The 26,510-nt window shown below is 42.8% G+C and overlaps 2 protein-coding genes across 4 annotated transcripts in view; one reads left to right on the plus strand and one right to left on the minus strand.

The window, feature by feature from the left end:
- The window catches only part of PRKG1 (protein kinase cGMP-dependent 1), a 1,331,556-nt gene that overhangs the window by 548,114 nt on the left and 756,932 nt on the right, over positions 1-26,510 (minus strand). The window lies entirely within an intron of this gene.
- Positions 18,825-21,323, plus strand: CSTF2T (cleavage stimulation factor subunit 2 tau variant). The gene has a single exon (XM_037496729.2). It carries the CDS (start codon positions 19,094-19,096, stop codon positions 20,891-20,893), a length of 1,800 nt encoding a protein of 599 aa, XP_037352626.1. The 5' UTR covers positions 18,825-19,093; the 3' UTR covers positions 20,894-21,323.

Genomic DNA, 26,510 nt, shown 5'->3' on the forward strand with positions numbered 1-26,510 from the left:
GATCACATACCTCATTCCTCTATCTTCCCCTCTCTGTCCTCTTTTTCTTTGCCTTCTACATGTTTTTTCAATATTTCAAGAGACAAGTGAGATCTATTTCTCTTCTAAATCTCTATTCTTCTTGACTGCCCTCTTTTTTTTGTTTTCATGCTACTTCTTCTGTGTCCTACATGTGCTTTAGCTTTTGTTTGATTGAGGGTCTCTGCAGGAAGGGAAGGCATGTCTCTCTCGGGGTATAAGTATGGAGTTTGTGGACACTCTTCCTCTGGACAAAGAAATGCAGACATCCAACAGATGAGCAATATGTAAGTGTAAGAAATAAATAATACTGTACAACAGTCTATTAGATTTAAGCAGTTCTCATTTAGATTCTAAATAGCATTTGAAATTCTAAATTATGTTTGGATATCTTTTTCTGAAGAGATGTTGGAAGCTGTTTTATAATACTGCTATAACATATAAACACTAGCCAGAATTTATCCTTATAAGCCAAACAGTCATATGCATGATATAAACCCATATGAATCTCAAGGGCATTGTATTATTTTAGAGTCTGAAAAAACTTCCACTTTCATCATCTTAGCTTTCAAGCTAGAAAATGTTCAATCTATTTTAATATCCTATTGATAAACATTTCCTTTTGAACTTCCAAACTTGAAATTTTCCATTTTAACTGTCTCTCTTGACCAATGAATCATATATCTCTTACTCTACATGTATTTCTTTTTCCAGCCTGACAGTTTTGATGTGAAACAGCCTAAATTGATAGCCATTTCTGTTTTACTCTACCCCTTTGTGAAATAATTTAAGTTTCTGGGCAGTCTGTTTTTATAAATAAGCAACCGTGAAAGATTAGAAAAGAATTCAGCACAATGAATTTTCGAGGCAAAATAATATATTAACTAAATGGTGTCTATTAAATCACCTGGGACACTGGCAGCTGGTTTTACTGCTATACAATAAACGGCAAAAAAAAGCCTTTGTGAGGATTTTTCAATATTCTGTCATGTGGTTATAGATTTCAGAGTTTCTTCCTGTCAGTTTTATGCTGCATTTCTTTACAAAACTGACAGGCAGCTGACAAGGCAAGAAAAGTTAAAAAAATTGGCTGGTGGTGAAACTGAACAGAATTTTTCCTTTGGAGAAGGAAACATTTATTCAGGGCCTCCCCGGTGGCGCAGGGGTTGAGCGCTGGGTTGAGAAGCTGCCCGCAGCCTCTGCAGCGCCGGTTCGATCCCCCGGCTGCTCCCCCGCCTCCGGAGGAGGGTCCCACATGGCGCGCAGACCTCTCCTGCCTCCCGCTGCTCCCCTCAGCAGTGTACTTCGGTCCTTCTGCCTGCTTTGCTCCCTGCTCTGGCTCTGGTGAATTCTCTCACCCTCCTGCACTTCTGACTGTACCCAGTGCTTGTATAAATAAATAAATAAATCTTAAAAATAAATAAATAAATTCTGTCTTCCATGTTACACTTCAAAAAAAAAAAAAAAAGGAAACATTTATTCAAAGTGCAGAAAAATAAATTAGCACTTTCAGGAATTAACTATTTCCATTAGTCAGACTGCTTGAAGTCATATTTTTTTATTTCTTGCTATAAAAGAATGGGCAAATTATTGTTCACCCATCAAAAGCCCTCCTAAGATATTGTGGGTGTTGAAGGAGCAATTATGTACAAAGCACACAGTATAGTGCCTGGAACTATAATTGTAATAAACAGTAATAGTGGGTATTCAAGTATCTCTCCTTTAAGTTGTATGATGAATGTTAAATAGTATTTGAGAGCATACATTTATAAAAAGACACCTAGAGTTGCATTAATTGTACTTCTGTATATTGAATTCTTGGTTTCCAAATAACATTGTGAATAAGCATTAATGATTTGCAATAATTTTAATACATGAATGGAGATAGAAACACCACTTATAAAGATAAGAACAAAAACATATAAACCCATATCTGCTGTGGTTTAATGTAATCATTGTCATTCTGGGTCTATTCATTAAAATGCTTACTTCTGTCTTCACTCACAGCTTGCTCTCCCCTAATTTAACATTTCCAATAATCCATTTTATTTTATTTTTCACTCAACCACCCACAATTTCTGATGCTGCCTCCCACATAAAGAAAAATTGCTGGTCTCTTCTAAGCGAAGTAGATAAAAAAAATTTTGTCTGTTTTGCTTTATTACAGAGTTGAGATAAGCAATCAGAACTGCCTTAGAGCTACTAGGGAGGCAAAGGGCTTCATTTTATATCCTAAGATGCTGTTCTTTCTGGGAGCACTGAATTCATCTATTTAGACAAGAGGCGACATATACATTTACACGCTGAGTGAAAGGATTTGAGAACTGGTGGCACAAGGGATTAAGTCTCAGCACTATGAAGCTGTTGGCAGCCACTGAAACACAGGTTGATCCCTGGCCAGGGAGCTACCCACATGGCACAGCAGACCTCTCCTGTCTTGCCCACTGCTCCCCTCAGCAGTGTATTTCAGTTAATCTGCCTGTTCTGCTCCCCACTCTGTCTCTGACGAATCCTCTCAAACCCAACCTGCCACCTCTGGCCTACACCCCAGTTCTTGTATGCATAAATAAATACAAATAAATCTTTTTTTAAAAGGATGTGAGAACTTAATGAACGTATTGGACAGAAACTACAAAAACAGGACAGAGCAATTTTAAAAAATTGGGGTTGTAACAGGGTGGTCCTCATGAAGAGAGGAGGTTCCAGTTTCCCTGCCCCACCCAAGGAAAGGAGAAGCTGAACAAGGAAGAGAAGAAGCTGGAGAGGAGACTGGAGAAGGAAGGAAGCAGGATGGAGAGATAGAAAGAGACCTGAAGGAGACACATGGGGTAGAGACATTGTGAAGAAGCTGCACTTGCTTCTTGGTCCTGGACTGGTTGAAGCAGCCATGGGTGAGACCTGCGGGGAGGTTAATAACGGCAGCTTTCATCTTGATTTTGCTCTTTCTGTACCAGATGTGCTGGACCCTTCTTGCCCTCTCCTCTGGGTCTCCACCAGAAGGTTCCTTAGACTTGTGGCAGGTTTTTGGGCCTCAGTGTCCCTGCTTTGGGCCAATCCTGTTTGGCTATGCATTTACCCATGAGGGGATGGCTAACTTTAGGTGCTTAATTTGGAAACTTTATTCTTCCACTTTTCTGTATTGTACACTAGTTATATTATAGTCCCTTTCTATTAAAGGTAATACACATTAGAGATGGTTTGTCTTGATGCAGTGGATGGCAGAAGCTATACAGAGAGCAGGCCTGTTTAGGGGTTTGGGGGTGTCCCTCACCATTCCCTGTAACAGGGGGAAATACTGAATGTGGAAGTCCATCTTAAGAAGCAATGTCCAGGCCTCCCTGGTGGCATAAGGGTTTAAGTCTCAACACTATGAAGCTATCTGCAGCCATTGTAGCACTAGTTCCATCCCCGGCCAGGGAGCTACACACATGGCACAGCAGACCTCTTCTGTCTCGCCTGCTGCTCCCCTTAGCAGTGTACTTTGGTCAATCTGCCTGTTCTGTTCCCCACTCTGTCTCTGGTGAATTCTCTTACCATCCTCTTCCCCAACCTCTGATCTAAACCCCGGCTTTTGTATGCATAAATAAAATAAATCTTTAAAAAAATAAAAAAGCAGCGAAGTCCTCAAATAGCATCACTACTTTCTGACTCTCATGAAACAGAATGATGTATAGGGGCATCAACAGTGGCAAGTCAGCAAGCTACTGTAACACTTCACGTATGAGTAGGCTGACAGTCTGTCAAAGATAAATTCATATTTGTGTCATTTGCTTAAAGTACAAACAATATTTGAATTTAGTTGCTATACCTAATTTAAGTATAGGCCAAAATTGGTAATATTTTCATTTATTGCACCTAAATATTATTCTCAAGAAATCGTGTTTTGTTTTAAAGTTAGTGTTTAAGGGGCCTCCCTGGTGGCTCAAGGGGTTAAGCACAGGACTGTGAAGCTAACACAGTCTCTGTGGCAGGAGTTCGATTCCGAGCCAGCCAGGGAACTACCCACATGGAGCAGCAGACCTCTCCTGACTCTCCTGCTGCTCCCTCAGCAGTGTATTTTTGGTCAGTCTGCCTGTTCTGTTCCCCACTCTATTTTTGGTGCATCCTCTCACCCTACCACCCCCCACGCCTCTGGCCTGTACCCCAGTTCTTGTATGCATAAATAAATAAATCTTAAAAAAAAAAATAAAGTTAGTGTTTAAGAAGTCCAATCAGAAAAATAACAAAAGCTCCTCATTGAATCAAGGGCCTGGCACCCATGCATTATGCAACAAGAAGCAGGCTTCCTTGTACCCTCTGCTGCTATAGACAGGAGTAGAGGGTTGTGAGAGTTGAATTACACTGGTTTTGAGTTGAATGTAATCATTTATAAGCAATGATATCTGTCCTCAGTATATGTAGGTGATTATAGATCCTAGAATGGTAAAGAGAAACAGCAGTGCTTTTCTCAGTAATAATGAAAAACAAAAAGCTTTTTCATCTTCAACCTCAGCAAACAAGTCAATGGGTAAAGATCTGTTATAGATTCACTTTCTATATACCTCTCAGGAAATCAAACAAATAACAATGCACATTTAGAAACATGCGCTCGTATCCTGTATTCTCTGTCTTGTCTGACAGTACCGGAACTCTCTGCAAGCACAGCTGTTTTTCTGCCACAAACTTGAATCACAGCACCATAAACTCTCAGCACAAGTCTAAGAGAAAAGCTAATAAAAATTTCTAGTGAAAAGTTCTACAGAAAGTAGGATTCGGGCCTCCCTGGTGGCGCAGGGGTTAAGACGCAACCTATGAAGCAATCCGCAGCCTCTGCAACAAGAGTTTGATTCCTGGCCGGCCAGGGAGAAACCCACATGGCGGGACAGACCTCTCCTATCTCACCTGCTGCTCCCCTCAGCAGTGTACTTCGGTTACTCCATCTGCCTGTTCTTTTCCCTGCTCTGTCTCGGGTGAATCCTCTCACCCCCATATCTCTGGCCTGTACCCCAATTTTTGTATAAAAATAAATAAATCTTTAAAAAAAAGAAAGCAGGAGTCACAGAAGTGCACATATGAGACCCCAATGTCAGACTTTCTACCTTTCAATAGCACATACTCAATAATTATTTGCAAAAAGATCTTAAATCCATTTTAATTGAATGAATGGTACTGAGGAAAGCTGCCTCTGCTGAGGGAGATCAGTGAGAAGTCCTGGCTTGGTACAGGTCACGGCAGGCAGGAAGTTTGCTGCCCTGCAGAGGGACAGAGTTGGTGAAAAGAAGCACCTGTATAGTCACAGGTGGGCAGACGGACTGCTGCCCCGAGCCTGTGCAAAGACTGCACTGATATAGTCTTTTTCTCTTTGGGAGGGGCTCACTCTTTTGTGTAGTGGCCTATTTGCTGCTGATTTTGGATGACAATGAGAATCCAAAAGGGACTGGAGATTCTAGGATGGGCCCAATTTCTGTATCTTTACCCTCAGGTCTGTGCTCAGGACACTCCCTATAGTGTCTGATACCAGCTTGGGTCTTATGCCTTGTGATAAGGCACTGGCCCCAAAGGATCATGATTTGTATAGCTGGGTTAATGGTCACATTAATCCCCTTTACCCCCATCTCCTTGTGTGAGTCAGGTTTTAGTCTTGTGATGCCTCCTTTAGGTTTTCTATTCTCTCCTCCATCAATACTACTCCTAAAGAGTGACATGCCTTTGCTGATCTGAGATGTGTAAGTTTCCATCCTGCAGGAGATGCACACTTTTCTTTCTCCCCCACTTCCATCCCATTTGCAGACAGCTGCTCTCAGGACAATCACTAGGAATCTGGCCTCCCCATAGAAGTCCCACAGGTGAGAATGAATGCCAGCAACAATCACTGAATCCTGGGACATTGGCAGCAAACTTCAGACCTCAAAACTGGCAGGGAAACTTCTATACCTTCTTTATTCTCCCTGCAGGCATTAGTTTCTCTTTTCCTGGACCCCTCTTGCGCTGTGAGCTAACACACTCAATTACATTTTCAAGGCTAACAAAAGACTAAGCTCCAGAGGAATAGGTCATTTGCACTTCCCCATTTCCCTGCAGCCACTGGTATTGTTCCCCAGAGCAGGAGGGAATTGGCAAACACCTGGAGGTGAGTGAGAGCAAATCCTTTCATTGTATTTGCCCTGTGAGAAGGTATGTGTGGGGCTATTTCAAGGTAAATGTCAGATGACAGTGATGAAAATGATAATAAATGGAAGAATTGTTACTATTTATTATACCATTACACTGTCAAGAATAGAATTATCAATATTTTTATATGACGGATAGAAGAGGTTGGCATTTAAAAATGTATAGTTTATCCATCATCAGGAATGTCATATATTATATACAGTGTAAGCTTTCATTGTTGCAGAAATAAATTCTTGCCTTTTACCCAGGCAGGGGAAGAACAAGCGGTACTTTAGGAATGGTGAGGCCAGGAAAGTTTTGTCATTCATGCATGAGGTCCCAGACCTGGGTAGTCCCTTAAGGTCTGAGCACTGGTCTGGAGACAGAGTTTCTTTTAGACACAACCATTTTACATTGATAAAGTTGGTTAGTTAGCATACAAATTCTTGACACAGGAAAAGAGGAAGGATGCAGATCTTCCAGGATGGCCTGGGAGATCAATCAGCCCAGCAGGCTGCCAGACCTTGTTTAGATATGCTTATGAAGGAAGCCAACTTATTATTTACTTTACATTTCCAGGTCTATGACTCTTTAACAGGGAAAGATTTCTTTTTCTTAGCAGTTCCCTTTCGTCATGATTGACTAAACATTTATTTACTGTTTTATCCAATACCGTTTTTCTATCTGTAAATCAACATTTAAAAGTTTTTATGGGAATTACCTGTTTGGGGGAACTATTTTATTTTTACGGAAATAGAGGGAATTGTTACAGGACAGGGAGAGGGGCACCCCAGACCCCGCAAACCTGCCTGCTCTAAATAGGTTCTGCCATCCGCCTCATTAACACAAAACATGAGACTGTAATGGGAAGGAACTTTAATACAATTAGGAAACAATACAGGAAAGGCAAGGAATTTAGTTTCTAAATCAAGCACCCAAAGTTACCCGTCCCCTCGTGGGTAAAACTCCATCCAAATGGGATTGGCCCAGAGCAAGGCCCCAAAGCCTGCCACAAGTCTAAAGCATCTTCCAGTGGGGACCCACAGAAAAGGGTCAGATACAACCAGACAAGCCCGGAAGGAAAAGAGCAAAATCAAAATTAAGATAAAAGCTGCCATTGTCACCTCCCCACGGGTCTCACCCACATCTGTGTCACCCAGTCCACGACCAAAAGACAAGCGCAGTTTCTTTACGTGACTCTAGGCTCCATGCGCCTCCTCCAGGTCTCCTTCTGGCTCCATCCTGCTTCCTTCCTCAGTCTCCTCTGTAGCTTCTTCTCTCCCTGCTCAGCTCCACCCTCCCTTGGGTGGGGCAGGAAACCTGGAACCTCCCCCTTTCCTGGGGACCACCCTGTTACTGAATGACTTACAGTAATGTAGAAAAACTCTCACTGCTAGTGGACAAATTGTGAGTGAATGGCCACCTATCTCATTTAGTTTCTTCCTCCCCAACAAGGGTAGGCCACCAAGAACTGCTTTTGGAACTCACAGTCAACTGGGACAGACATTCAGCTTTTACCAGGATGACTGCACTAAGTGGTTAAAACAATTAAAAATCTGGGCCTCCCCGGTGGCGCAGCAGTTGAGCGCTGGGTTGCGAAGCTGCCTGCAGCCTCTGCAGCGCTGGTTCGATCCCCGGCTGCTCCCCGGCCACCAGAGGAGGGTCCCACATGGCGCGCAGACCTCTCCTGCCGCCCGCTGCTCCCCTCAGCAGTGTACTTCTGGCCTTCTGCCTGCTCTGCTCCCTGCTCTGGCTCTGGTGAATTCTCTCACCCTCCCGCGCTTCTGACTGTACCCAGTGCATGCATAAACAAAACAAACAAACAAATAAAAATAAATAAATAAAACATGCCTCTATTAAAAAAAAATTAAAAAAAAAAACAATTAAAAATCTGTACCTGCTGACAAATAGCCACTGCCCTGAGTATCTAAATGCCCCTGTCTAGAACTCTCCATTAACCAGAAAGTAAAGGAGGGTAAGTCCTAGCTTTGCCAGTGTCTGTAGGTGTAACAGGATGGTCCCCACCCGAGGGGCAGGGAACCTGGAACCTCTCCCTTAGGGACCCACCCACCAACCAATTGTTAGGATCTTGAATAGATTCACTATCATCCAGGCCCCCACTCCTTCCTTTGATCTACTGAATTAGATCATGGCTGAACATAAGAATGGAATTGGGTCTTTAGATTCTCCGAAGAATCTGAAATCAGTATCCAGACAGATAAGTCATTCTTCTGAACAAATTTCAAGTAGCAAGTAAGTCAAAAATCTGTAAACCTCTTAAAGGACAGGCCTCCTGTTGGTGCAAGGGGTCAAGCACAGCACTATGAAGCAATCCGCAGCCTCTGCAGCATGTTCCATTCGCCCGCCAGCCAGGGAGCAACCCGCATTGCACAGCAGACCTCTCCTGTCTTGCCCGCTGCTCCCCTCAGCAGTGTACTTCAGTCAGTCTGCCTGTTCTGTTCCCCATTCTGTCCCTGGTGAATCCTCTCACCCCTGCACCTCTGGCCTGTACCCCGATTCTTGCATAAATAAATCTTTTAAAAAACAACAACATAAAACCTAAAGGATAATGGAATAATTAGTAAAATCAGGCAGTTCTGTTTCTACAACAGAGAACCACAGGTTTGGGGGTCCTGGGTGTCCCTCCCCCTGCCCTATAACATTACTGCCTGTCATAGATTGGACTGTGTCTCCTTAACGACCAATTCATATTTGAAATCCTATCCTCCAATATGACTTATTTGGAGACAGGCCCTTTAAAGAGGTAATTAAGGTTAGAAGTCACAAGAGTGGGTCCTAGTCCAACATGATGGTATCTCTAATAAGAAGTGGAAGAGACACCGGGGGTTTGCACAGAGGAAGGAAAGGCCACCTGAGAATACAGCATGTGAGTGGCCATCTGCAAGACAAGGAGTGAGACTTCAGAGAAAGCAGACATGCCAGCACCTTGATGTCAGACTTCCAGCCTGCAGAACTGTGAGAAAATAAATTTTGGTTGTTAAAGGCACCCAATCTGTGGTATTTTGTTATGGCAGCCTAAGTGGATTAATAGACTGTCCTGTGAATCTTCTGAGGGACTGCAGAGTAGCATTATGAGCCCTTCCTCCACTCACACTGTTTGCATACCATGTGTGGTGTTGGCTTCTTTACTTATACCAAAAAGTGCTAGCTATTATATTCCTATTGAATTTTACATTTTTTATCGAATTTCTGTCTCTGGGGCATCTAATTGTTTGATGACAAATTTGAACCGGTAATCTGATGTAATGGTTTTCAAGGGTCATTCAAATGTGATAATGAATCCAAAATTCATTCTGTCGCACTGTTTTTTATTGGTTTTGTTTTGCATCATCCGAGCCCTCAATCAAATATCTCAGAAAGGCCTCTTTCCTGCAATGTGGTAGAAATATAGGCCCATTCCATAGACTCTGCTATCCCCCAAGCTCAGAACAGGGATAGCAGAGTAACTTCTGAAGTAAATAGTTCAGACATGTCTCCGAAGATGGGTATTGGATTGTTCTGGCCACAGAAAAAAAGATTCACAATTTGTTCATCTTAAACAGGATGTCTTTATTCAGAACCTCATTTCAGGACTTGTACTTTTCCACAGTTTATGGGGATACTTCCTTTCTTTCTCAGTGTTCTTTCAGGTGACAGCCTGAAGCAAGAAAAAGGGAGCTCTGCTTCTTGTTATGCTTTTCTGTGTTTGAATAAATGGCCTATGTCTGCCAGTGCACACTGGAAAGTACTAGTCCTAATGACATCCTGAATATGATGTCAAATAAGCATCCTGTGTGCTAGACCAAGGCAGGGCTGTGTAAGCCTGATTTCTCCAAAGTCAGAGTTCAGGCAGGCCCTTTTAATAAAAATGAATAAGTGAAATTTTCATCAACTAAATATTAGAAGAGCATTTCATGTTTTAATATAACAATAAGAATGCAGTAACAATCTCATTGAAGTGTCCTATGAGATTAAGCCTAAAAATTATTTATCTTCAAACTATACATCCACCACAAGTTAAAATGGTTGTCTCTGTGCAGTTTTTCAATTATATAGTCTGACAACAGATCATTAATTCATCCAGTCTAACCTCTTCAAAGATAAAGATGCAGGGGCCTCCCTGGTGGCACAGGGGTTAAAGTCTCGGCACTATCAAGCTATTGTCAGCCACTTTGGCATGAGTTCGATTCCCCGGTCAAGGAGCTAACCCACATGGCACAGCAGACCTTTCCTGTTTCTCCTGCTGCTCCCCTCAGCAGTGTGTTTTAGTAGATCTGCCTGTTCTGCTCCTCACTCTGTCTCTGGTGAATCCTCTCATTCCACACACCCCCCAACCCCCCACACTTCTGGCCTACACCCCACTTCTTGTATGCATAAATACATAAAAATAAATCTATAAAAATAAGATAAAGATACAGAATGAGACTTAAAAACAAACAGCATTAATAAATACCATTAGACGATTTCCACTTAAGATGATGCACCTTCATCTATTACTAATAACAAATGTAGACTAATAATTGTATTAATTACAAAATAAAAAAAGATGGAAATAAAGTGTCATGTATTTCATGCAACAAATTCAGTACGGGTGATATTATTGCCATCTAAGTGATGCAGAAATGAAAGGACAGAGATGTTATGCAATTTGTGCAGGCTAGTTATCTGTTGAACTAGGCAGTCAGCCAACATGAGACTCCCAGTCAAGTCTCTACACTTAATTCCTTCACTCAGAAGTGCTGAGAGCATACTCTATAGCAAAGTCTGAATATCTAATTCCCTTTATGGGTTGGGTAGATCAGTAACTAGATCTGACCCTGGTCAAGGTCCTTGCCTTCTATGGGCCTGATTTTGTTTATTTAAAAAGGATGATGAACAATACTATCCCTTCCAGAGAAAACCTTTGGCTCTGACCAGCCTCTAGCCTTGGAATGGCATATTCCCAACAGTTTCAAATTCATGTAATCTTTCTCTTGACATTAAGTGATTCATCTTGTACATATAAATGAATGAAATTTGTGAGTTAATCCTCTACATATTATTTTACACTAAATACATTTAATTTGAGAAAAATGCCATGGACCAACCTAATTTTGGGTTTGAAAAATTTAAGCCCTTTCATTTTATGGAAAAAGCAATCATTACTGGATGATTTTTTAAAATCCTTAGGTGATGTTTAGCCATAGTTTTTGCAAAATGAAAAAGAAAACATTTTCTCATTGCTTCAGTATTTATACCGTATAGTCCATCTGTTGCCACTATAGTAATTGTGATGTCAAAATTGCAATTAGTTGTACTCAGAGACAATCAGGAAACAGGCCAAGGGAGACTATATCCAGGCCTCAATAACCCATTATTACTGTCTAATTATGAAATAGAAAGTTTACAATCAAGAGACCTGGTTTAAGGGCTGTAGGTCTGTCACTAGCTCTGTACCTTTGAGAAACTCATTTAATGGAATAATAATTTAAGAGCTTGAGTTCTTGTGTCAAATAATATGTGTCCAAATCCTGGCTCAGCCATTTAAAAAGAGCATGATAGTTAACTTCTTAGTGTCTCTGTTTCTATAGCTATAAGTTGAGACACTATGACAGTCTATTTCAGAGGGTTGTTGGGAGGATTGAAGATTATATTTTATAAAGCATTAATCAAAGTGCTCCTTCCAATTAAGTGTTCTTTTCATAGCTTTTTTGAATAGTGCTGGTATTTTGAGTGAACCCACTATTAGGTAAAGTTCTATGTAACAGTTCTCCAAGTATCCACATCTTTAAAATCAGGAAACACATTGCATATATCTCACTTGATCATTATCAAGATCATCTATGGGAACCCAAAGAAAATGAAAGGAGGAGAGGGAATGTAACAGGGTGGTCCCCAGGAAAGGGGGAGGTTCCAGGTTCCAGGTTCCCTGCCCCACCCAAGGAAGGGTGGAGCTGAGCAAGAGAAGCAGCAGAAGAGACTGAGGAAGGAAGCAGGATGGAGCTAGGAGACCTGGAGGAGGTGCATGGAACCTAGAGACACGTGAAGAAACTGCACTTGTCTTTTGGTCATGGACTAGGTGACAATGGCAGCTTTTATCTTGATGTTGATTTTGCTCTTTTCCTTCCGGGCTTGTCTGGTTGTTTCTGGCCCTTTTCTGTGGGTCCCCACTGGAAGATGCTTTAGACTTGTGGCAGGCTTTGGGGCCTTGCTCTGGGCCAATCCCATTTGGATGGACTTTTACCCACGAGGGGACGGGTAACTTTGGGTGCTTCATTTAGAAACTAGACTCTTTGCCTTACCTGTATTGTTTCCTAATTGTATTAAAGTTCCTTCCCATTAAAGTCTCCTATGTTTTGTATTGATGCGGCGGATGGCAGAACCCTACATAGAATAGGCAGGTTTGCGGGGTTTGGGCTGCCCCTCTTCCTGTCCTATAACAGGAAGAACGAGAATGAAGACAAACTGCAGAAGGTAATAAATGCAGGAAAAACAACCACTACAATTTACATTAAAAATTATAATGGGGGGCCTCCCAGGTGGCGCAGCGGTTGAGCGCTGGGTTGCGAAGCTGCCCGCGGCCTCTGCGGCGCCGGTTCGATCCCCGGCTGCTCCCCGGCCACCGAAGGAGGGTCCCACATGGCGCGCAGACCTCTCCGCCGCCCGCTGCTCCCCTCAGCAGTGTACTTCAGTCCTTCTGCCTGCTCTGCTCCCTGCTCTGGCTCTGGTGAATTCTCTCGCCCTCCCGGCTTCTGACTGTACCCAGTGCATGTATAAACCAAACAAACAAACAAATAGATAAATAAGACATGCCTCTAGAAAATTAAAAAAAAAAAAAAATTATAATGGGGACTCCCTGGTGGCGCAAAGGTTAAGATGCAACCTATGAAGCTATCCACAGCGACAGCAGCACGAGTTCGATCCCCAGCCAGGGAGCCACCCACATGGCACAGCAGACCTCTCCTGTCTCGTCCACTGCTCCCCTCAGCAGTGTACTTTGTTCAATCTGCCTGTTCTGATGCCCGCTCTGTCTCTGGTGAATCCTCTCACCTCCCACCTTTGGCCTGCACCCCAGTTCCTGTATGCATAAATAAATAAATCTTTAAAAATAATTATAATGGATTAAAAGAATAGTGCAATTGCAAAAGATAACACTGAGAAGGATGGGATAAGATCAGTATTCTTAATCCTCTGTCATCATTATTTTACATTCACATTTCAGAAAGCAGGAAGAAGACATACTGACACACACACAACTTTAGATTCATGAATCTGAACTTCAGAATCTTTCATAATTCATCTTAGAAAATAACATTCTAGGGCCTCCCTGGTGGTGCAAGGGGTTAAGATGCAACTTATACAGCTGTCGCAGCCTCTGTGGGCAGGCCAGGGAGCAAACCACGTGTTGCAGCAGACCTCTCCTGACTGGCCTGCTGCTCCCCTCAGCAGTGTACTTCTCTGCCTGTTCTGTTCCCTGCTCTGTGTCTGGTAAATCCTCTCACCTCCCAACACCTCTGGCCTGTACCCCAGTTCTTACATGCATAAATAATAAATGAATCTTGGAAGGAAGGAGGGAAAGAAGGGAAGGAAGGAGGGAGGAAGGGAGGGAGGGAGAGCAGGAGAGAGGGAGGGAGGGAACAAGGGAGGGAAGGGAGGAGTGAAACTAGAAAATGTTCTCTGTCATCTATGGTATCAGGGGTTGTGAGTCTGCCCTCCAGGCACTTTTAATCTGCTTGATGACTCGGTATTGTAATTAAGATCAAGCCCTAGATCCCCAGTCACAGTTTCAATCTTATCAATAAGGTGTTCCCCTGATGAGTTTCTGGGGTCCCTGGTCTTACATGATCCTCAGCCCCCGGGGCGTTCCTGGACATAGCTTACAGTGCATACACTTCCCAGGGTGATCAGGCTTTCTTCTCTTGATTGATTTGAAAGGCACCTTGTAAGATTTAGCTATGACTGATTGACCGGGCAGTTCTGACCTTGTATAGGAATGCAGAACTACAGGTAACAAAACGGTGGCCAAACAGGCCGCTTAGGAGTAACAGACTCACAATGCTACTCACCAATTCTGTTGTTTTTTCTGAGGGTATCAAAAATATTAGCTTCCAATTTCATGCTTTGGCTATTTATACTCCTGGCTTATTTTCCTCATCTTAAATCCCAGTTCCATCAACAAGCCTTTCTGGAAGATCTAGACCTTATCACTCTATCCCATCTCTACATACATCCTTTTATATCATTTTTATCCCATTGAAACATGGAAGAGGGCCTCCCTTGTGGCACAGGCAGTTGAGCCCAGCACTATGAAGCTGTGCAGCCTCTGCAGTGCACGTTCTATTCTGGTTAGCCCGGGAGACACCCACATGGCACGGAAGACCTCTCCTGTCTCGCCCACTGCTCCCCTCAGCAGTGTATTTCAGTCAGTCTCCCTGTTCTGTTCCCTGCTCTGTCTCTGGTAAATCTTCTCACCCTCCCGCACATCTGGCCTGTACCCCAGTTCTGGTATGCATAAATAAATAAATCTCTAAAGAAAAAAAAAAAGAAACATGGAAGAACTATCACTGACCTAGGTATAAAATGACAAAGGTCATGACAGTAGGTCCCCATTCTGATTTTCAGCATGTTATTTGATGATAAAGTTTTGCTCCTGTGTAAATAAAGTGTGTGGATTAACTAACTCTAGGGTCACTGCCCTTCCCTTCATTCATTCAACTTATAATAAGTACCATCTGTGCTCATCTCTAGGCTAGATGCTTAGAATGTTTTTTTGTTTGTTTGTTTGTTTTTTGTGGGACCCTTGCCAGTGGCTGGGAACGAACTGGCGCTACAGAGACTGCGGGCAGCCTCACAGCCCAGCGCTCAACCACTGTGTCACTAGGGGAGGCCCTTAGAATATTTTCAAAGAAGACAAAGTGTCTACCCACCTACCTATTATCATCATTCATCATCTATTAATGATTATTATTATTTTTTTATAGAGGCATGTTTTTATTTGTTTGTTTTTGTTTTTTTTTGTTTATACATGCACTGGGTACAGTCAGAAGCGCGGGAGGGTGAGAGAATTCACCAGAGCCAGAGTGGGGAGCAGAGCAGGCTGAAGGACCGAAGTACACTGCTGAGGGGAGCAGCGGGCGGCAGGAGAGGTCTGCGCTCCATGTGGGAGCCTCCTCTGGTGGCCGGGGAGCAGCCGGGGATCGAACCGGCGCTGCAGAGGCCGTGGGCAGCTTCGCAACCCAGCGCTCAACCACTGCGCCACAGGGGAGGCCCCCTATCAATGATTATTTTCCCTTCATTCAGTGGTTCTGAAACTTTACCCTGCCTCAGAATCACCTGGGAAGCTGTTTAAAGTACAGATTTCTCTGCACAAACACACACACACAGACACACACAGAGTTTCAGATGGCTGCAACAAGTTTAGATAGGGCCCCGAACTGTACATTCCTAAATGTTTTTATGTGATGTTTATGTTACTAAGAGGAGAGTATTTATTTGATCTATTCCTTAAAGCACTCATACAGTTATTTTATTTTATTTATTTATTTTTTTTATAGAGGCATGTTTTTATTTATTTATTTATTATATTTGTTTGTTTGTTTTGTTTATACATGCACTGGGTACAGTCAGAAGCACAGGAGGGTGAGAGAATTCACCAGAGCCAGAGCGGGGAGCAGAGCAGGCAGAAGGACTGAAGTACACTGCTGAGGGGAGCAGCGGGTGGCAGGAGAGGTCTGCGCACCATGTGGGACCCTCCTCTGGTGGCCGGGGAGCAGCCGGGGATTGAACCGGCGCCGCAGAGGCCGCGGGCAGCTTCGCAACCCAGCGCTCAACCGCTGCGCCACTGGGGAGGCCCTCATACAGTTATTTTAAAAAATGTCTGTCATAACCGCAAACATTTCAGTATCTTTCATTGAAATATGTCTTCTTTTTTTTTTTTTTAAAGATTTATTTATTTATGCATACAACAACTGGGGTGTAAGCCAGAGATGCAGGGGGTGAGAGTGATACCGGAATTGTCAGGCCTAGTCTCCCAGCCAGGAAGGGATCCCAGGCTGCAGGGCAGCGCTGAGCCCCAGCCACTAGACCCCCCACGGGTTGGTGTCTCATGAAGCAGCAGCAGGAACTTCACAGACGCTCAGGCAAGCAAGCGAGAAGAGGCAGGGCAGGTTTGTTTAGAAAAAGTTTATGGAGGAGGAAAAGAGCAGAAATAAAGTGGGACTCCCAGGCCAGGGAACCAGGCCTGGGAGGGGCAAGGAAGCCAAAGTGAAGTCGTGTCTCAGGGAATATATACTTTCTTTCCCTGATTATTCTAAAGCTCTACCAGTCTCTTTGTGATTGGTCAGTTTTCGGCTGTCTCACTTAATTTGCTACTGAGTGGGAGATCTTCACATTCCTTATCTAACAGGTCTGTCTTTCCCCATTTGTTATATCTTTATTTTTATGGTCTAGCCCTCCCGGTGAGCACCTTTACACTTTATCTTATCATCTGAAGAAAACCAGGACCATCCTTAACAAGATTATTTGTGGTGCTGGGATGTTTGTTTTTCCCAGTGGAATTGGTTTCATTTCCTTGCTTGTCCTTATCTCTGAAGCCTTCCTGAATTCTTCAAAGGTCCCCTCCTGCACTGTCCTAAAACTGCCTAATAACCCTAGCTTGCCCTGTCTCAAGAGGATTCATTAGAGAGAGTGGTGAGCACAACAGGCAAATCTACTAAAATACACTGTGCTTGTTTGCATTACCTGCAAGTAAACCTCGGTACTCACTATTGATATAGTCATTGGACTATAATATCCAAGATACATAATACAATTTTTTAAAAAAAAGATTTATTTATAAATCAGTCAGAAGCGCGGGAGGGTGAGAGAATTCACCAGAGACAGAGCAGGGAGAACGGGCCGATGGACCGAAGACACTGCTGAGGGGAGCAGTGGGCGAGGCAGGAGAGGTCTGCGGTGCCATGTGGGTTTCTCCCGGGCTGGCCAGAAATCGAACCTGTGCCGCTGCACCACCAGGGAGGCCCCATATTACTGAAAAGGAAGTGCTAAGAAAAAGAAATCTTTCCCTGTTAAAGAGTCATAGACCTGGAAATGTAAAGTAAATAATAAGTTTGCTTCCTTCATAAGCATATCTAAACAAGGTCTGGCAGCCTGCTAGGGTGATTGATCTCCCTGGCCATCCTGGAAGATCTGTATCCTTCCCCTTTTCCTGTGTCAAGAATTTGTATGCTAACTAACCAACTTTATCAATGTAAAATGGTTGTGTCTAAAAGAAACTCTTTGTCCCCAGACCAGTGCTCAGACCTTATGGGACTACCCTGGTCTGAGACCGCATGCATGAGTAATAAAGCTTTCCTGACCTCACCATTCCTGAAGTTCTGCTTGTTCTTCCCCTGCCTGGGTAAAAGGCTAGAATTTATTTCTGCAACAGTACAATTTTTGATGAAACTCCTTAAAAGGTGTATTTTGCCACAAATAAAATATCATTTCAACATACAAATACTGAAATATTTTGCATTTTTATTTTTAGGCTTCAAAATATTGCAAGTATTTTTACATGCATAACACATTGTGCTGAATTTCAACTGCAAATACTTGATTTTTACTTAGATTTAATAAAATTTATCACTGTAAAAGTTGATTCCATATTTAAAATTTCTAAACATGTTGAAAAGTTTTCCAGTAGCCTACCTGAATATCGGGTTTTGTGTTTTAATTTATAAAAAAATCAAATTGTAAGTTTAACTTCTTCACTAATCACTTTAACGAACTCAAGAGCTATAAGTGGATATGTGACAGACCAATGTGGCTAAGAATTCTGATTTTGCCACTTACACACTGGTTAGCAATTTATTCTCTCCTAGCTTCAGTTTTATTGTCTTTCAAATGCGGACGCCTCCCTGGTGGAGCAAGGGGTTAAGCCACTGCAGCACAAGTTCAATCCCCCTCTGGCCACACCCCAGCTCTCGTATGCATAAATAAATCCTTAAAAAATAAAATAAAATAAAGGGAGGGGTGACTCGCCGCTTCAGGTTTCAACTTCTACGGGTAAAACTGGCAGAACAGAAATAGTTTTTCCCTTCATAAATAGGGATGAAATAATCAGTTTAAGAACCAATGAAATGCCAACACTTTAACATTAAATAAATGTAATTCATACTCTGCAGTCCTAAAATACTATTACTAAACATTACTCAGTATAATATCAGTTAATACAATTAGGGGAAAAGCGACGAGTATCTTGGCTGCTGCCTGTGCGTGGTGGGGTGGCAGTTAGTCCCAAACTGCAGAAGGGGGCAGGGAAGGAGCGGGCACAAGCGTTCCGTTTACATTTTCTGGGCAGTTATATATTTCTAAAAAGAATCTACTTTGTATTTTAAGGAGTAAATCCTAAACCTGCTCTGGAACCATCACACTACTTCATAGTCTAATGTGTAATATTAAATATAATTTAAATATACTATGCTAAAGGGAAACAAATGGCTGAAGTGAGTACTCGCATCAGGGCTAGAAAAAACCACTTTGTCTCAACCAGCTTTCGGTTGGCGGTTTCCCGCCCGGCGGACGGAAGCAAAACCGTCTTTGACGTCAAACCGGGAGGCGGCCCCTCCCGGTTACCAGGGTGAAGTCTATGCCGCCATCTTTACTGTGGTCAATTCGTACCAAGTCTTTCTAACGGGGGCGGTGGATTCGACATGTACAATCTGCGGAATAAGATACAGGAAAGGAATCATGTGTCCTGGTAATAAACACGTAACAGAACCACGAAGGGGCAGGTTTGGAAAGCATTTCGCTAATTTAATCAGTGTAACTGAAAGCTGCTTATTCCGCGAACAAACGGAACGAATCAAGCCTACGCCTGAGGTTTCTGCCCGATTCTGAGAGCCGCTTCCGTTGCTCAGCGGAAGTGCGGGTCGCAAGAGGACGACTCTCAGAAGGATCCGCTACGGCGGTGTGCACGACCGGAATCATGTCGAGTTTGGCTGTGAGAGACCCCGCAATGGATCGATCCCTGCGTTCGGTGTTCGTGGGGAACATTCCGTATGAGGCAACTGAGGAGCAGTTAAAGGACATTTTCTCGGAGGTTGGTTCTGTTGTCAGTTTCCGGCTGGTATACGATAGAGAGACGGGAAAACCCAAGGGTTATGGCTTCTGTGAATACCAAGATCAGGAGACCGCGCTTAGTGCCATGCGTAACCTTAATGGCCGGGAGTTCAGCGGGAGAGCGCTGCGGGTGGACAATGCTGCCAGTGAAAAGAACAAGGAGGAGTTGAAGAGCTTAGGGCCTGCAGCGCCCATCATTGACTCACCCTATGGAGATCCCATAGATCCTGAAGATGCCCCTGAGTCAATTACCAGAGCGGTCGCTAGTCTTCCTCCGGAGCAGATGTTTGAGCTGATGAAACAGATGAAGCTTTGTGTCCAAAACAGTCACCAGGAAGCCCGCAACATGTTACTTCAAAACCCACAGCTGGCTTATGCCCTGTTGCAGGCACAAGTAGTGATGAGAATCATGGATCCAGAGATTGCTCTGAAAATTCTGCATCGCAAGATACACGTCACACCACTGATCCCAGGCAAATCTCAGCCTGTCTCTGGACCTGGCCCTGGGCTCTGCCCAGGACCTAACGTTCTGCTAAACCAGCAAAATCCTCCACCTCCTCAGCCTCAGCATTTGGCTAGAAGACCTGTGAAAGACATTCCTCCTCTGATGCAGACCCCTATACAGGGTGGAATTCCAGCGCCTGGGCCAATGCCAGCCGCAGTTCCTGGACCTGGTCCTGGTCCCTTAACTCCTGGTGGAGCAATGCAGCCCCAAGTTGGAATGCCAGGAGTTGGTCCAGTGCCTTTAGAGCGGGGTCAGGTACAGATGTCTGATCCTAGAGCTCCTATACCTCGTGGACCCATGACTGCTGGTGGCCTGCCTCCTCGCGGACTTTTAGGAGATGCGCCAAATGATCCACGTGGAGGAACTTTGCTTTCAGTCACTGGAGAAGTAGAGCCCAGAGGCTATTTGGGCCCACCTCATCAGGGTCCCCCCATGCATCATGCCACTGGTCATGATGGTCGTGGTCCTTCTTCACATGAGATGCGGGGAGGGCCACTGGGAGATCCCAGACTGCTAATTGGGGAGCCCAGAGGACCCATGATTGATCAAAGGGGTCTACCTATGGATGGCAGAGTTAGTCGAGATTCTCGAGGGATGGAGACGCGAGTCATGGAAACTGATGTCTTAGAGACACGAGTAATGGAGAGAAGAGCAATGGAGACCTGTGCAATGGAAACCAGAGGAATGGAAGCGAGAGGCATGGATGCAAGAGCAATGGAGATAAGGGGCCCTGGCCCCAGTTCGAGAGGCCCTATGACTGGTGGAATCCAAGGCCCTGGCCCCATTAATATGGGGGCAGGTGGTCCACAAGGACCCAGGCAGGTCCCAAGCATTTCAGGAGTGGGAAATCCTGGAGCTGGCATGCAGGGGGCTGGCATGCAAGGAGCAGGTATACAAGGAGCAGGCATGCAGGGAGCGGGCATACAAGGAGTGGGCATGCAGGGAACGGGCATGCAAGGGGCAGGCAAGCAAGGTGGAGGTCAGACTAGCAGTTTTAGTCCTGGGCAGAGCCAAGTAACTCCACAGGATCAGGAAAAGGCAGCTTTGATCATGCAGGTTCTTCAACTGACTGCAGATCAGATTGCCATGTTACCTCCTGAGCAAAGGCAGAGTATCTTGATTTTAAAGGAGCAAATCCAGAAGTCCACTGGAGCTTCTTGAAAGGTTTTTGAAAGTTCTTTCTAAAGTAGTTGCAGAAAGTTTTTCTATAACATGGAGAAGGGGTGCAAAAAGCTGACTTTTGCATCCCCATGCTTTAATGGTTAGAGGTTTCCCTCTTCCCAGAACCTAATGTCATTTCTTGTCATTTTCTTTTTTCCTTTTTATTTTTATTGGTGGGTAAGGGGAGGGAATGGGTCTGTTCACTTTAGTTTACTGTGTACAAAAGTAACTGAACTTGATTAGTTTATACTCCTAAGATTGCAAAAAAATACGCAGCAATATTAAGTCTGCAATGTTAAACTGCATTTTAAAAGTATTGGTATGACATTGTGAAAACTGCACAAAACTAAAATGTGACTTGCTCACATGGTAATGTACTAAGATACTTAACGATTTTTGGTTGTGTAAGAAAGATGTTTTACCTCAAAGTTATAAGATATATTTTTTGTAAACGTTTTAAAATATAAATCCTATTTTGGGGGCAATAGAATGCTGTGTTCCTCTAAGCATTGTTTTAGTGTTTTGGAATTTTGAAACGTTGTTGCTAACAGGAAAAGTTTAAATTTGTGGTAGAGAAATCTTTTTTTTTTTTTTCTAAAACTGTGCTACCTAAAAAAAAAAAAAAAAAATCAAGGAATGCATCTGGCTTGATGTTGTTTCATTTATCAGGGACCAGTAGTACTCTGGCCTGAATCTGACTAATGATTTTGCTGGGACAGTTGTAGGATCAAACAGTTTACTTCAGTCGGCTCTGGTAAGACTCTATCTCTCAGTACCTACCTATTTCTCAATAGTCTTTAAACTCTAGATAGTAATTTGAGTAATTCTGTCACATTCTTCCCAAAAATCAGTGTCTAGGGGCCAGTTGATCTGGATGAATTTTACACAGCATTGGGCTTTTCATAACTAGTGGAGGGCTTCATTCAGTAAATTTCTCAGTTTGCTGGTAACTAGCTTCTGTCTATATACAGATGGTATCCATCTGGTCAACCAGAATCAGGAATTAAAATCTTAGTCTCAGCAACATTTAACATGCCTTTTCTTATTTCAGAACATACTTATCTGTCACTACTTATTCCTTAACCATTTTATCAGAATAATTGAGGCCCAGGGAGACAGAGATAATATCCTCATAGCCGGAATTCTCTGCTCAGTTGGTTATTACTCACTTTTTACAAGTAATAAAGCTATTTAGTTTAATAAACATATCCATGAGACACACTTAAAAATCAATAGGAAGGTAGGGCTTATCACTTGTCCTTTAGAGCTGCTACCTAATTTATTTTTAAACCTTGAATAGAAATAAACATTTGTAATCAGAGACTAAGTGGTAATTAACAGATATAAACACCCAAATAACCTGGTGATCTTATTCTGAAAAAGAAAAAACAGTATTTTGTTACAGAAGAGGAAAAAAAAAAAACAGAGCTGAGACTTGGAAATTATTTTCCCCTTGCAAGTTTTCTGTATCTTAAGTTGGTAAATTCACTACAAAGATTCTATCCCTGTTCTTGCTACTTGTTCTGCCCATTTTTATTGTTCACACTTAATTTTCCTAGGTTTTTCTGTATTTCCCCCTATTGGAGGGGATGATTGTCTTTTACATGTGTGATAGTTCTGGTTAATACTAATTCACAGAGTTGACTTTATTACTTTGAAATTAGACTTTATCCCAAGGCTTTCACTGATGAGCTGTAACTAAAAACTGTTAAATGTTATGTTCTTTGTGGTAAAAATCTCTTGAGTTGTTTAGTATGGACTAAATAAAAAGAATGTACACTCAAGACTGACTTTAATATCTGATATGTTTGCTTTTAATAAATGCATTATTCAAAAGTTATTCTTGAGAGATTCTGGGGACCTGGACACTTTTTTTAATTTATTTATTTTTTTTTTTATAGAGGCATGTTTTATTTATTTATTTGTTAGTTTGTTTTTGCTTATACATGCACTGGGTACAGTCAGAAGTGCGGGAGGGTGAGAGAATTCTCCAGAGCCAGAGCGGGGAGCAGAGCAGGCAGAAGGACCGAAGTACACTGCTGAGGGGAGCAGTGGGTGGCAGGAGAGGTCTGCGCGCCATGTGGGACCCTCCTCCGGTGGCTGGGGAGCAGCTGGGGATCGAACTGGCGCTTCAGTGGCTGCGGGCAGTTTCTCAACCCAGCGCTCAACCACTGCGCCACCGGGGAGGCCCTGGACACTTTTTTTTAAATTGAAAAAGGAAAACTAAAATTACAGTAATGGATGGATATCCTTTTCTTAGATTCATTATCTATATAGTCCTATAATTGAGATAACTATAAAGATGTGTTACTCTGTGGTTGGTGTTATTACCAACATCTTGGTGGATACTCTGATGCACGGCTTTATGTTCCCAAAGAGAATTCTCTGTCCCAGGAACATAATTGCTTCTTCATTACTGAGAGCACATGTTTATGCATGTGTGTGTGTGTATATTTTTGAAAGATTTATTTATGCATACAAGAACTGGGGTACAGGCCAGAGGTGTGGGGGGTGACAGGATTCACCAAAGATAGAGTGAGGAACAGAACAGGCAGATTGACTGAAATACACTGCTGAGAAGAGCAGTGGGTGAGTCAGGAGAGGTCTGCTGTGCCATGTGGGTAGCTCCCTGGCCAGGGATTAAACTTGTGCTGCAGTGGTTGCATCTTAACCCCTGTGCCACCAGGGAGGCCCAATATATATATATATATATTATATATATATATAATATATATGTAATATATATATTTCCTTAAAGATTTATGCTTGCAAGAGCTGGGGTGCAGGCCAGAGATGTGGGGGGGTGAGAGGATTCACCCAAGACAGTGGGGAGCAGAACAGGCAGATCCACTGAAATACACTGCTGAGGGGAGCAGCAGGTGAGATAAAGGTCTGCTGTGCCATGTGGGTCAGCTCCCTGGCTGGGGATGGAACTTGTGTTGCAGTGGCTGCAGATAGCCTAATAGTGATGCATCTTAACCCCTTGTATCACCAGGGAGGCCCCCCGACACTTACTTATATTGCAGTTTTACCCTCTTCTACTTTTGATAGAGCAGGAACTCTGAATATGTACTATTTTCTTTATTTTTTCACGTTCTAGGGCAAAAATCATAGGTAAGAAGAATAAAACATCTCTTGAGACTTCATGGGAAAAATCTCATTAAGAGCATGTAAATTTCCCCCCCAAAGGATTTACATTCCACACAGAACAAATGAGCTATAACAACTGTTAGCATAAGAAAAATTTTAAGTTAGATAATAGAATTTCCTGTACCTTGGTAAACTAATAGTTTCTCCTTGCTTCCAATTCACTGTCCTACTCTTATTGTAGAGAATACAGAGTCTTATTTCACTAAACAGTGATGAATATAAGCAAGACGCGTGTGCCTCAATCAGAACGTTACGTATTTACTACATAATTGGTTACCACTGGCATCCTGCTACCTCCCAAATACGGAGGATTACAAATGAAATCATGAAATCACAAATCACAAATGAAAGTGGGGTGAAACACTGATTTCCAAATCCCTTTTTAAGTCCTATTCCTCTTGGGCAGTATATGTTTTTTTTTTTTTTTTTTTTTTTTAAAGATTTATTTTTATTTATTTATACAAGCACTGGTACAGTCAGAAGCGCGGGAGGGTGAGAGAATTCACCAGAGCCAGAGCAGGGAGCAGAGCAGGCAGAAGGACTGAAGTACGCTGCTGAGGGGAGCAGTGGGCGGCAGGAGAGGTCTGCGCGCCATGTGGGACCCTCCTCTGGTGGCCGGGGAGCAGCCGGAGATCGAACCGGCGCCGCAGAGGCTGCGGCAGCTTCGCAACCCAGCGCTCAACCGCTGCACCACCGGGGAGGCCCCCAGTATATGTTTCTTAGAAACATTAAGTGATCAACTTTAATCAGTGCCCACTAATAGCCCTCTCCCTCTTAAACTACTGATGATTAATAGCAAAATCAGTTTAATGTCTGTTGATATCTCAAAACTTGTGATTTCAGAGTATTTGATGAGAGAAGCCAGTGTGAATCCCAGGGGAAGGTAGGATAATTCAAGTGATAATACATAAGATTTTTCAACTATACTTCAGATTTCTAATGGTAGAAAAGCATTCATAAAAGAACCTTAGTATAGTTACAGCTCGCTTTAACGTGTTGTGACTTGACATTAAGCACACACAACCTCATTTCCTACGGTGTGTCAGGCCTTTCAGGTCAGATGAGGTTTATAAATATTTATGTGCAGGGCCTCCCTGGTGGCGCACAGGTTAAGACGCAACCTATGAAGCTATCCACAGCCACCGCAGCACCAATTCGATTCCTGGCCAGCCAGGGAGCAATCCACATGGCACAGCAGACCTCTCCTGACTTGCCCTGCTGTTCCCCTCAGCAGTGCACTTTGGTCAATCTGCCTATTCTGTTCCCCACTCTGTCTCTGGTGAATCCTTTCACCCCCCCCAATACCTCTGGCCTGTACCCCAGCTCTTGTATGCATAAATAAATAAATCTTTAAAAAAAAAACAAAAATAAGAATAATTATGTGCAACAACCTACTGTGGCAGAAAAACTAAATTATCAGTTATATCTGAGTTTTATAAAAACTATTGATGCTCACTGCTTTATATTAGCTGATATCTAGACAGTCTCCTGGTTGGAGCTTCCTTTGATCATCAGTCTCTTACCCAGAATGCTGCTGAATATTCAATAACTAATTTTAAAGTTATTAACATTTAACAATGTTAATGTTATTAAAGAATAATATGACTTTACATAGCAATATATTATGTATATGCTAATATATTTAATATAGGCATATTTTAGATCTTAATCAGATCTTACAATATTTTCACTTGAGCTTTTATGTTTCCTGAAACAAAAGTTTACTCCATTGTTTGAAAATTCAATTTCACAGATACTCTTATTACAAATTACCTTTCTAATGACATGTCAGCTTGCTGCTTGATATTTTCTCTGCCACAGTCTCCGAGAGAGGTATGTATTGTCTCTGAAGTGGCATTTGGATAGCACTGTCAGAAATAACACTTAAGTCTTACAAAACATACCTGAGGTTTATAAAAATACCAAAGTGCCCAGTAAAGGAAATGACATTCTTTTGGTTGTCTGGTTAATGACAACTCCTTTATAACTAGAAGTTGATTTAGGTCCCTAAGGAATGTAAACTAATTAACAAAGAGTTAGAATAAAATAAATAATACTCTCAACAGTAATCAATTTTGTATGATTCAGTGTGTATAAAATATGCAAATAATCTCATGCATAACAGAAGTTGGTCATTTGAAAAAAATTCTTATCTGGGTGATTATTCTCTTACAAAGTGATAACCTTTTGGGCATCAAGTAATGAAACCAATACTTTTCCCCAAATTATTTTTTCTATTTATGCATACAAGAACTGGGGTATAGGCCAGCGGTGCGGGGTCTGAGAGGATTCACCAGAGACAGAGTGGGGAACGGAACAGGCAGACTGACTGAAATACACTGCTGAGGGGGGCAGCGGGCAAGTCAGGAGAGGTCTGCCCCGCCATGTGGGTTTCTCCCTGGCCAGGGATCAAACTCATGCTGCAGTGGCTGGTGTTAGCTTCATAATACCACCAGGGAGCGCCCCC

Source organism: Talpa occidentalis, unplaced genomic scaffold (genome assembly GCF_014898055.3).
Source record: "Talpa occidentalis isolate TD23 unplaced genomic scaffold, MPIMG_talOcc4v2.1 talOcc4.8, whole genome shotgun sequence".
In the NCBI taxonomy this organism is placed as follows: Eukaryota; Metazoa; Chordata; class Mammalia; order Eulipotyphla; family Talpidae; genus Talpa; species Talpa occidentalis.

Bases quoted from the DNA above. Each gene is read 5' to 3' on its own strand.
- CSTF2T (XM_037496729.2), top strand. From the start codon at position 19,094: ATGTCGAGTTTGGCTGTGAGAGACCCCGCAATGGATCGATCCCTGCGT.